The following is a 12,298-nucleotide window of genomic DNA, read 5'->3' on the forward strand; positions in this document are numbered from 1 at the left end:
TACACTTCAGTGTGTCCCAGCTTCTCAAAGGTCTACGATAAATAATTGCTTGGGAGAAAACGGACTGGATGAGATTAAGAAGGACAAACGGGAGTACCTTGGTTTGAAAGCAGCAGAAGAGTTGTGTCAGGTAGGGGTGTTTCCTCGCCAGAGCCAGAATCCGCTTCTCAGTCAGGGTGCAGTCAACGTCATCGTCCTGCAGAATCACGTCCTTCTTCAGCACCTTGACGGCGTACACCTCGTCTGTACCTTTAAGCTCGGCCAGCATAACCTAGATTTTGGGGAAGGCATGAAGTTCATCTTGACTCATCTTACCACAAGCCTGTACTTCTACTCCAGGATATCAATCAGTGACCTAAGAAGAAAACTACTCCATCTCACACTAAGGACTCAGATCAGACTCCAAATGGACAGGTGAGGCTGCTATCACGTGGCACCACGCCCTGGCTATGCAGGTATATACCTAGTGGAACTTACTGAGACTTTCACAGTATCCCATCTGACTATGCCGTTATAACCATCCATCTATCCATCCATCTATTTTCCAAACCGCTTATCCTACTGGGTCGCGGGGGGTCCGGAGCCTATCCCGGAAGCAATGGGCATGAGGCAGGGAACGACCCAGGATGGGGGGGCAGCCCATTGCAGGGCACACTCACACACCATTCACACGGGCAATTTAGCCCAATCAGCCTCAGCATGTCTTTGGACTGTGGGGGGAAACTGGAGTACCCGGAGGAAACCCCACGACGACATGGGGAGAATATACACACTCCACACACATGTGACCCAGGCGGAGACTCGAACCCAGGTCCCAGAGGTGTGAGGCAACAGTGCTAACCACTGCACCACCATGCCGCCCCCCATTATAACCAAACAGGCTTAAATTCAGCTGGCAGTGTGGCTGTATTGTATTGTGGCTGAACGGACCATCAACGTTAAATTTACTGAGCTGCACCACTAAGGTGAAACAAACCAAAATCTAACACACACCATGAGCTCTGAGCATGAGTTCAACTAGAATGGAGGCAGTAGGGCTGGGCGATATGGACCAAACTCCTTATCTCAGTGCATTTAGGCAAAACAGCGATTAATGACATACTGTACATCCCAGCATTTTCTATGACGTGAGCTAAATGTCACAAACACTTACTAAGACAGAGTATAGTCATAACGAAATGTAAATACTGGGTTTGCTTCCCTATTGTCCCCAAATATAGAAGTACATTCATTGAGTATAGACAGTGTCTTTGTTCCAAACAAAAGTCTTAAAATAAATTAAATGTTGCATGTGTCAAATAAAGCTGCGATGACATAATTGCAGTTCAGTCCACTTTATAGATTCTTTTTTTCTTAGTTTATAACAGTATGAATGTTTAGGGACGAAAACATCTAGATCTAAGAATATCTAAGAAAAGATATTTGGAAAAATGGGTCTAGAAACAGGAGCCTGACGATTATTAAAATTGCACCTAACAAATGGAAAGATCACGTTTGTGTTATTTTTTTATTCAGATGAAGCAATTATTCCTCAACCTTCCCCTCCATGAACTTGCCCACGAAACACTAAACTGAATGTTACCTTTGAATTCTGGGATTCTGTGCCACGTTACGATCAAAGCATTTTTAAAACCAGGAAGGAATATTAAAAGTCTCTGTTAAAAATATTTGCTGATACCATTTTAAGGTACAATAAAAGTATATCAATGTAAAAGGTACTGTCTCATCCCATACCCTGTCTGAAAATGTATCGATATACCATAACGGTTTGATGTACCGCCCAGCCCTAGCAGGTGGGCCAATCAGAATGTCAGCAGAACAAAGAGGGACAGCAACCACTAATTCTAGAAGAACCTTCCCAACCTTTCCAAAGCTGCCTTTTCCCAGGACTTTGATGAAGATAAAATCGTCCAGGTTCATCCTCTTTGCTTCTTTCATGATCTTGACTTCGCCATTCTCTCGGCCATCTACCAGGGGTCCTGGAACGCTTCCGCCTGCTGAGGAACATGCTGGGGAGGCAGGTTTGTGCTCCTCCCCACGGTGGTCAAATGACAGAGCCTTCCGTATATTTTCAAGTTCCTTGCTCTCTGCTGCAGTGAGAAAATGAAGGTGATGGTGAAAATCGATGAAGACATCCACAAATGAAGCATGCGCGTATTTGCATGTGTATGTGTCGTACCCTGGTCACAGGGAGAAGTGGGGGCTGATTTGGAGCGATCTTCCTCAGATTGTGGGGTGTCTGGGATGGACGGCTGGGGTTCCTGGCCTGGAACCAACTGTCGAGGAAGACAACTTTCATCGTCATCCTCCTGATTATCAGCTTCAGCATAATGCCTATTAACAAACTTTACAGCTATAATGTTCACTGATTTTCATATTCACTCAGAACGTGTTAGAAAAGTGGAGAAAATTAGCCTTTCTCGCTGTATGTAATCATGTGTCTTTAGCACAATGTACAGTATCTCCCATTTACAGTAGATTTTCAACTTCAAGTCTGAGCTAGACATACTTTACGGTAAGTTCAGCCTAATTGTCTGTCTGCGTAGGTGATGTGACATTTGATGATACCTGTAATGTCTCTGACATACATAGGCAATAAATGGTTTTTAAGGATTTTAACTACTTTGTTTAACCTAAGGTAGCACAGTGGCATAGCGCTTTGCACTGCGGTTTCCAGGGGTGTGGGTTCAATTCCTAACCCAGCTTGTGTCTGTGTGTGTATTAGGTTTATAATACATTATGGGGACCAAATATAATAAAAACCTATTATTTTGACATTGTGGGGACCATTTTTCAGGTCCCCATAAAGGTCAGTGAATGCAATCAAAAAACTAAAAGGTTTCTTATTTTGGTTAGGGTTAGGGCTGGGTAGGGGTTAAGGTAGTCATGTTGGGATTAGAGCTTTCCCCATATAAATTAATGAAAAGATATAATAATTAGCAATTATAATGTGTGTGTGATTCCTTTTGCAGCCTAAAGACATGATTAAATGAGTTGGTGGCTCTGACTTGCCCTATGGTAAACTAGCATCCCATCTACCTCTACATTCACTATACAGTGTGTGTGTGTTTGTGTGTGTGTGTGTATATATATATATATAAACGTGCACCGACTGTGGTTTCCCAAGGACTGGATTGCAAAACACTGGCGCAAATGCCTGTAGGTCTGTTTGAATGGAGGTTTGGCCAGTACATGATCTTTGTATTGCCAAACCGTCCAAAGCGACGCTATTCCAGTGTTATGAAAACTTGTCGATTCAATTCACATGATGTGGGGGAAGGGGTGGGGATGGGGGGGGGTCCCTATGATGTATTTCACCAAACGAAAATACCAAAATTCCCAAAATACCATCATCGTATTACTGCAATATCGCTCAAGCCTGGTCTTACCATACAGTATGTCTAGTGTGTCTTTGGTAGCATGTATGTTACACATCACCTGGACTAACTCCAGCACCCTTCCATTAACAACTTGCCCCTTCTCCGCTGAATATGACTGACATGAATTATTCGTTATTGCTTGGCCACCTGCCTTTTTCCTCCGTTGTGCACTGTTGGAAATCTTATCTGGGGTGACACCGAGGTCCGACAGCACTTTGGCAATTCCCCGGGCGTCCACTCCGCAGTTGGGAGCCACATTACTTTCACAGCGTCTATGTACATTCATCTTGCAGACTGGGAGAGAAATCACACAAGCATGACTATGTGTGAAACCTAGAACTGAAGGATCTGTTCAGTGTTATAACAAGCTGAGCATGGAATATGAAGTACAGTACAGATGCTCCCCAGGTTATGATGGTCTCTTTAGATATTTTGACTTCACGGTGGCTAAATGATTTTCGCTTTCAGTGCATTATTCAATAAATTACATGAAATATTTAACACTAATGTTTAAGGTAGACTAGGCTAGGCTATGACGTTTGTTTTTTAGGTGTACTGTATTAAAATGCATTTTCACCTTACGATATCTGTGCTTTATGACCACTGCCCCATCGTAACCTGGGGATAGGCTGCATTCCACAGATGAATTCAGGGATATTTGCTGAATGGAGTCTTAACAGAACTGTCCACCCCTGTCTCAGGTACGCCCCAACTCCATTAAACACTCTCCCCCCACAGTCTTCTCACCTTTACACTGCAGTCCTTGCCTAAGCAGGCCCCACAGCAGGGAACCACAGTGGTCACAGAAGGTGGGGACTTTATAGTTATGGATACTGAACTTGTGTGGCATGTTCACACTGAAGCGCTGGGACCCAACCTGTAGGGGGAGACAAAGATTTGCAGACACCTCCGATCAGTTTCCATTTTGAAACTGCTAACTGGCTAATGGGTGTTAGTTGGTTATTGCTGCACCTCAGAATTTCAGAAGAATATTCACCTCCTCCGGCATGTCTTCCTGCTTTTTCAGTCCGGCGCACTTCGTGATGATGAGCTCATGGCAGCGCTTGTGAACCACACATGTACACACTAAGCAAGTAAACGGAAAAAAGAGGATCCACCCAAAAATTATATTATATATGTTCCCGTTAGGCAGGCAAGTTTATACACAAACAGACTAATAAACAAGCATTAAAGGCGTTCAGCAAATTACAGGTTCTCTGGTGGCAGAAATGGATCACAGCATAACAGTCACAAGCATAACACAACAATATGTTGCTGGATCCATGGTGACCGAAGCCTCATTACCTTGACATTGGTAGCCCTGCTTTCCAATGACGCCCCTGTAAAGGGAAGGACAGACTGCAAGTCAAAAATTGTTCTTTCCCATATATTGCTACATACGTGCATATAAATAGGGTTACCATAGTTAGTGAGATGAAGAAAAGGACATGTCCAGAGATCTGATTATTAATGAGTTTTAATGTTCACCGACCTGTCAGGTAGCACTTCTCTCATGAATATTAATATTTGTATTCATTGGCCAATCAGGCAGTGCTTTGCTTCTGAATATTGATGAGTTTTCCCTAACCACCCTATAAAATGAAAATTCGAGTCCCGGATGTACAGTGACCTTACAGTTAACTCTTGTTTTACAATCTACACACAAGTGATACAATATGCATGAATACAAGTCTTTTTCAATAAAAGTTACAAAATGCTAAGCTAAAGTTTGTTAATCTTCAAGCAAACAACGGAATTCACTGTTCACACAAAAACAAAAAAAAAATGTCAAATTGCCAGTTGTTTCCAGAAGTTGACGTCACTTGTGAGAAGCGTGACATGTCACAGGATGTGCATATCATTTAATTTTTAAAGTAAACGTATGCACGAGCCTTGCAAATGGTGTTTGATGATGCTGAGTAGCTGCTGTTTATTGGAAACTGGTGCCTATCCTTTCACTTGGTACTCCTGTGACACCAAGTCATATGAGTTACAGCGCTAAACCTAGACAAACCGCCAATTTTTGCAAAACCACCTGGATCCCTGGACAGGGACCCAAAAAGAGGGGAAACCTGGGGAGGACGTGTCTGGGGAGATCAGGGGAGGACTTGTCTGGGGAGACCAGGGGAGGACGTGTCCGGGGAGATCAGGGGAGGACGTGTCCGGGGAGATCAGGGGAGGACGTGTCCGGGGAGATCAGGGGAGGACATGTCAGGGGAGATCAGGAGAGGACTTGTCTGGGGAGACCAGGGGAGGACGTGTCTGGGGAGACCAGGGGAGGACGTGTCCGGGGAGACCAGGGGAGGACGTGTCCGGGGAGACCAGGGGAGGACGTGTCCGGGGAGATCAGGAGGGGACGTGTCTGGGGAGCCCAGGGGAGGACGTGTCCGGGGAGACCAGGGGAGGACGTGTCCGGGGAGACCAGGGGAGGACGTGTCCGGGGAGACCAGGGGAGGACGTGTCCGGGGAGCCCAGGGGAGGACGTGTCCGGGGAGACCAGGGGAGGACGTGTCCGGGGAGCCCAGGGGAGGAGGTGTCCGGGGAGATCAGGGGAGGACGTGTCCGGGGAGACCAGGGGAGGACGTGTCCGGGGAGCCCAGGGGAGGACGTGTCTGGGGAGACCAGGAGAGGACGTGTCCGGGGAAATCTGGGGAGGACGTGTCTGGGGAGACCAGGGGAGGACGTGTCCGGGGAGCCCAGGGGAGGACGTGTCCGGGGAGATCAGGGGAGGACGTGTCCGGGGAGACCAGGGGAGGACATGTCCGGGGAGCCCAGGGGAGGACGTGTCTGGGGAGACCAGGAGAGGACGTGTCCGGGGAAATCTGGGGAGGACGTGTCTGGGGAGATCAGGGGAGGACGTGTCTGGGGAGATCAGGGGAGGACGTGTCTGGGGAGACCAGGGGAGGACGTGTCTGGGGAGACCAGGGGAGGACGTGTCTGGGGAGACCAGGGGAGGACGTGTCTGGGGAAAACGCAAGGTAACCCTACTTATGAACTGTTTCTTAACCAAAGTTACTGTGCTGTTGGTAGAGATACTTCCCCTGGATAAACATTTGTGACAATCAACACTTGTCAGTCTGTTTCAGTATTTGTCCCATTGGTTTATTAATTGAGCCGTTTTCAAACAAAAAGTGCAAGTTAAACTCCCATTAGAGAAGATAAGGATTCTGTTTTGGGTGTCCTTAGACTATGTCGAGCTGTATAAACCCTGAATTGGGGAGGGCTTTACGAGGGACTTCAGAAGTTTTGGATGAGACAGATCTCTCACTATCTGTCATTTAAGGACCATCTGACTGTAACCCACAGTGTGTCACAGTGAATCACAGGACCCCTGCTAGTGATAGCAGATAGTACACAGGGTATAGAAGCACACTGAGTTTGGGGACAGTGAGTAATGAAGTGAGAAGAACAGCTTGCACGTCGAGCCTGCATTTTCAGAACTAGTTCAGCAGTAGGCTGTAACCAAAAAAGTAAAAAAGTAACCAGCTGACCATATGTATGATTGTACACGTGCAGGCAAAACCACAAGCAGCCTGAAAGAATGAGAAAGGACAACAGCAGAGGGTGACGCTGTGTGGCCCTCAGAGAGGCCTGCATGTCACCCATTTCCCCTGGCTGGGATGCAGTGCCCCACAGGCTGTGTGACCAGTGCGTCTGCACACACAGGAGGTCTCAAGCATGTTGCAGCAAATCGGCCAAGCGTGCTCCATAAATGGATGTTAACGTCTTGTCATCCTCAGCCTCGGGCTTTTCCCAGTCTTTCCACAGAAGCGAAATCCCCTGTCTGCCCCTAAGCCGTTTGTTTAAAACGTCGTTCTGTAGCTAAGGCAGTGGCTGAAACCGCTCGCAAGTGATACAGAGCACGATGTATTATGATGTGACTGCAGTCTTAAAAGAACAAATCTGTCTAATGCTGCACACCACAGCCTGATTTTTATTGATTTAATAAGCATCTCCATCCGATAAAAAAAAAAAACTGCACAATTAATATTTAAAATAACCAGACGTAATGAAAATTTAAATGAGTGGCAATTATTCGGTTCGGTTTTTGTTTGACTGGATTTGGGATTGTTCCGGTTGCAGACGGCCAGAAAGGATTCGCTAAATGTTATAGGAAATCGCTTCCGATTTGATGATACGCGAGCAGGAAGGTAAAACACGCTTACCAGATGAAGTCACGGCAATGAGAGCAGTAGGTGGGCTGCCGCAAGTAGGTGGCCATGAACTTGTGTCCGTTGACCTGGTGGACCCGCCGGCGGACGGCGCCCTGCCGCTTCCGCGGCCGCATGCGCTCCCTGAACACGCGTTCCTCATTTTCACCGGACGCTGAGGCTGCTGGAACATTTGGGGACAGACCGACAATGTCGACATCATATCTCTAATGTAACTGTGTGTACACAGAGAACCAGGATGGAGGAATTATGGACACAACAGACACCTGTAGGTTGCTTTGGACAAAAGCGGGTGATAAATATGTTAAAAGTAAATATACTAGGGATGATAAGATTCATCGCTTTACATCAGTTCACCGGCATACAAGTTCACAATGCACCGGATACAATTTGGGATGAACTCAGGATGCATCACTTGCATCAGTAAAATCCAACTTATTGATATATAATTATTAGTAAGGGCCTTTGCCTTTATTGTTTTTAAATGTAATCAATAACCTTTGACCAATCATTTTACATTAGATTGATTCCACCTCTAAAAACTGTATCTGAACCATATTGAATAGCATGACATCATACTCTTTTGCATCGCATTGTATCACGCTGCATCGCAATACGGGTGAATCATATCGCATCACATTGGTAGTTGCTGCATATATATCTTTAATGTATTAAATTGGTGACAATGCCTAGAGATGTGTAACACATCTGCCTCAGTGATAGAGATGCACATCCCTAAAATGTACAATGAACAGAAATCAAGAGATGCCTTTTGGCTACTGACACATTATACTGACACAATCAGCTGCTGAATGAGTTCCTGCCTTGTATAGCTGAAGAGCTTTGTAAGAATAAAAAAACTACTTGTCTAGCCTTTGTCCTAGTTATCACCACAAGCATGCAGTCATCATAATGTCCACGGTCAGCTCCATGTGGTGGGAGTGGCAGAATGAATTACTCCTGCAAAAACATGCTTGACAGCCACTAGATGGCAGTGCAGCTGCACTTGACTTCAAAGGAACCACCTCCCACTCCCCTGCTTAGAACCTTACACGTGTGGGGGGTGAAGAAGAGGAATTTGAAATGGGGTTGCTTAATGTGAAGCCTTGTCTGGTCAATGTTTGCGTCACCTCTGTAAGTCACAGTTACTCAAGTTCTGCAGACAGCTTTAAGTGATCCGAACATAAACCCAAATCTAAAGATATACAGAAATTTAGTAAAATCCTTAAACATATTTAAAATGTTGCCAAAATCAGGTAACAATATGTAGACAGTGATGGTTGATGTGACCTTGGACAGGATGCAGTCTGACTCTACAGATCGCACAGACTGCTGGAATTATTTCAATCACCGCTAAAAATCCAAACCGAACACAGCTCACTAAAACACTGCCCATCTCTGTCCTTCCTTCGTTCCAACAGCACTACTGCGTTACCATCAGTCTAGTGCTTTGGGAATTTTTGTCCGATGAAGATCAGGATCCCTGTATTTCTTAGTCAAAGCCCTGTCAGACCATCAAGAATATGGCTGGCACAAATAGGACAACGCGCAAATACATACCATCTTGGATAGAAAAGATACTAGAAACATATATAACCTTCATGAGAATATCGAAAGAAGACTTTGCATGCAGCATGCGATCAGTTCACATGTCACATGACCACTGCCTTGCGCTCCCGCAGGTACCCAGAAAAGCCGCTAGCAAAATCTTCCCTACAATTCAGTCAGCATGTGCAGTCACCGGAAATACACTGCCCGAGTGAACACTCTGCGGACCCCCTGTCAGGGGACCAGTAAAGGAGTGATTACTGGTGAGAGTTTCCCCTGAAGGAGCCAGGAGCTGGGTATAGATTACACTGCAGCAGCCAGGCTTAATTAGCATGCTTTCCAGGCTGGAAGAGAAAAGCTGTGGCAAGGCAGGCAATAGGAAGACAAGCGAGATGGATGTGGACGAGACAGATGGATGGCCACGTCTGTCCAAGCTGTCTAGGGTCAACAAAAAAAAAGATTCATATGCACATATAAACAAACATTTACACCCACCAAAAAAGCATGCATACATATGCAACAAAGGAAAGCAGACACTTGCCCAGTTGCGCATAGCCAAATCCGTAATGCTAAATTTGAGTTTGGCAATTGTGGGTATTTTGTGATATGTCAAAGGGCCCAGCCATCTGCTTTGACACATGAGGGAGAACATCAGCCAAAAGAGTGGATTTCTCAGCACTCAGGCATACAGGAGCCATCGAGGAGGCGTCTTTCCAGCTGGACTCCGCCATGCGTATGCACTACAACATGTGCCTGCGTTTGCCAGTTTGTGCAAAAGATTTCCTCCTGATCCCATGTACATGCATATATGCAAGGTGATTTGTGGGCATGTTCCCAGCCTAAGCCTACGCCCCATATGCCATTGGTGTCACAGACCATGACCACGATAAATAAACATCAAACAGAGCCCACACTGGGCAGTGTCACCCACTACACAGATACCCTACAAGAGAGCGACTGTCACAGACCCCTGGCAGCGCATGAAGCCTTTAACTGTCCGCTGTACTATAGGTCAGAAAGCACGAAACACATGCTCTTCCCTTGATCTCTACCAGCCGCCAGGACTCCCTGCCCTAGCTGTCTATAAATTTTGCTGCATGTGCAAACACACGCACAGTCCAGTTTACAGAGATGCGGCTTCCCCAGAATACCGCCGTAACATTCCTGCATCCTTCTTTGTGATGGTTTCACATTCTTTTATAGCGACCGCTGCTGGGAGCAACAGCTGTCATTGTATCGAGTCCTTCAGTCTGTGCAAATCACTGTCCTGATTTTGCAAGCTGCAAAATCTCTGAGATCCACCAGGTGGAGCCAACATGGTGGGCCGCCTTGTGTTTACAGCTTTATCAGCATGTCTAAAAGCACATGATTTGAAGGGAGGGGGCTGTGTTGGGGGCACTCAGTTGGCGAATTCAAAGCGAGTATGTTTAATTTGCTTTTATTAAATGCAGCCTCTGAGATTATCAGCCATATGTCCTGTCAATTGCTCCCCAAACAATTAACAACCCAAGAAAGCCAAAGTCATTCCTCAATACAAGGTAGGGTGTAGAGTTAGATGAGAAGCAGAAAGTACAAGTGTGACAGGCAGGAGAGAGCAGACGGATGTGGAGATGGGGAGGAAATATCTGAAGGAAGAAATCTGGAAGCTAAAATGACCTGGGAAGGCGACCAGTTTCAGGTTCAGGTTTTAGATAAATCATTTGTTAGATACTATATGTGTTTGTGTGAAACTGATTACATGGATTCATACTTCGATTTATAATCCAAATAACAGCCATTTGGATAGGTGTGTTTAATTAGCTTTCTTTCCCAAGCATTTTGTATATTCATGCATGCATTTGATAAGCGTTCGTTTCAGCTTGATCTTGCAGCCAAGCTGTTCCTCTGCCATAGATAATACACTCAGTCACTAGAGTTGAACACTGTGGCATCATGTGTCCTATCAGCCCAGAAAACACAGCATGTGCTACGAACTACAGAAAACCAGAAGCTATTGTGGGAAAATAGACATCACCTCATGGGCTTAACTATTAGCTCACCCTCTTCTAAACCCTGCTCTGACCAGCATGGCCTATATAACAACACACCACAGATCACAGATCCACTGCTTAAGAAGCCTGCAAATAAAACAAAAAAAAATCAATCCCTGATCGCACTGAGAGACTGAGAACAGCCTTTAGTGCACAGGTGCTTCCTCCTGGAATCAGCCCAAGTGCTCACTATTGCCCCCCTAGAGTTACGCCATCACTATCTCCTGGCAACCGGCCATGGGTGCCTAGCAACCGCCATAAGCATAGATCGGGAGGACAGAGATTTACAGCCGTCAATGAGAGCTGCCACCCCATGGTAACAGAACTGCGCGATGTGAGCGACACCATCACCTGGGGCATGGCTGCTACACCCTGAACGGATGACGGTGTCATTCGGGAAACACACTGAGCAAGGCTGATTCTGCAGTTTAATGCTGTTGTTGGGGTGTTCCATCATGCAGGTTGTGACATCAGCCACATAGAAAACACTCCTGTCAGACTACTGACCCTGTGACCTCAAACCGTGATTTTCTGCAGCACAAGCATCACAGGAGAAGCCTGATTTATTAATTGCGCAGGAATGAGTGCCGAACACTATTTGGATGGCTTAAAATGGATGGCAAATGGGTAATCCAGTTAGTTTAGCAATAATCTGAAACCATTTTGTATATGATACTCAATCTGTCAATCATAGTCTACGTGCACATTGTAAAAACTGCACAAGCAAACAACTGCACCGGCACACAAGGGGCTACGCACCATAACAAAGGTACACAGGGATGCAATGACACGTACAGAACATGAGCACAGGCAGCAGAGTAATGTACGGGCACTTGTGGGTGTGGAGGAGAAGCAATGCGTTCAGGTGCGGCAGTGACCGGAAGTCTTCCGTTGCCTCAATCCCCGACCCGGAGGGATCGGTTAACAAGAGCAAACACCCTCTCGCCTACGGCCGCCTACCGCCAGCCTGGGGTTAGGAGCAGGGCCCCGGAGCAGCCGGCGGGCCACTCCAGCACCCACGCCAGTGCCACTCCACAGAGGAATTGGCGACGTCCGTGAAGAGCCATCGACCGGCTCTTTCAAAGCCAGCTGAAGCAGACATGAGAGGCGGGAGCCAATTAAAACAAAATTAATCACAGAGCCCTATCATGAGATATTATACGATATC

At 46.2% G+C, this 12,298-nt stretch overlaps 1 protein-coding gene across 3 annotated transcripts in view; it reads right to left on the reverse strand.

The window, feature by feature from the left end:
- Positions 1–12,298, reverse strand: part of prkceb (protein kinase C, epsilon b) — a 92,545-nt gene that overhangs the window by 38,251 nt on the left and 41,996 nt on the right. The window contains exons 3-11 of one of the 3 annotated variants that reach the window (XM_049008064.1): positions 7,547–7,712; positions 4,686–4,720; positions 4,378–4,466; positions 4,128–4,257; positions 3,552–3,674; positions 3,146–3,234; positions 2,624–2,633; positions 1,864–1,928; positions 98–271 (exon numbers count right to left, since the gene is read on the reverse strand). In XM_049008064.1, coding sequence (XP_048864021.1) covers positions 98–271; positions 1,864–1,928; positions 2,624–2,633; positions 3,146–3,234; positions 3,552–3,674; positions 4,128–4,257; positions 4,378–4,466; positions 4,686–4,720; positions 7,547–7,712 — 881 coding nt within the window. Of the gene's footprint in view, positions 1–97; positions 272–1,863; positions 2,091–2,179; positions 2,277–2,623; positions 2,634–3,145; positions 3,235–3,531; positions 3,675–4,127; positions 4,258–4,377; positions 4,467–4,685; positions 4,721–7,546; positions 7,716–12,298 lie in introns of all 3 variants that reach the window. The other 2 variants (XM_049008063.1, XM_049008062.1) reach the window with 2 other exon arrangements.

Source organism: Brienomyrus brachyistius, chromosome 3 (assembly GCF_023856365.1).
Source record: "Brienomyrus brachyistius isolate T26 chromosome 3, BBRACH_0.4, whole genome shotgun sequence".
In the NCBI taxonomy this organism is placed as follows: Eukaryota; Metazoa; Chordata; class Actinopteri; order Osteoglossiformes; family Mormyridae; genus Brienomyrus; species Brienomyrus brachyistius.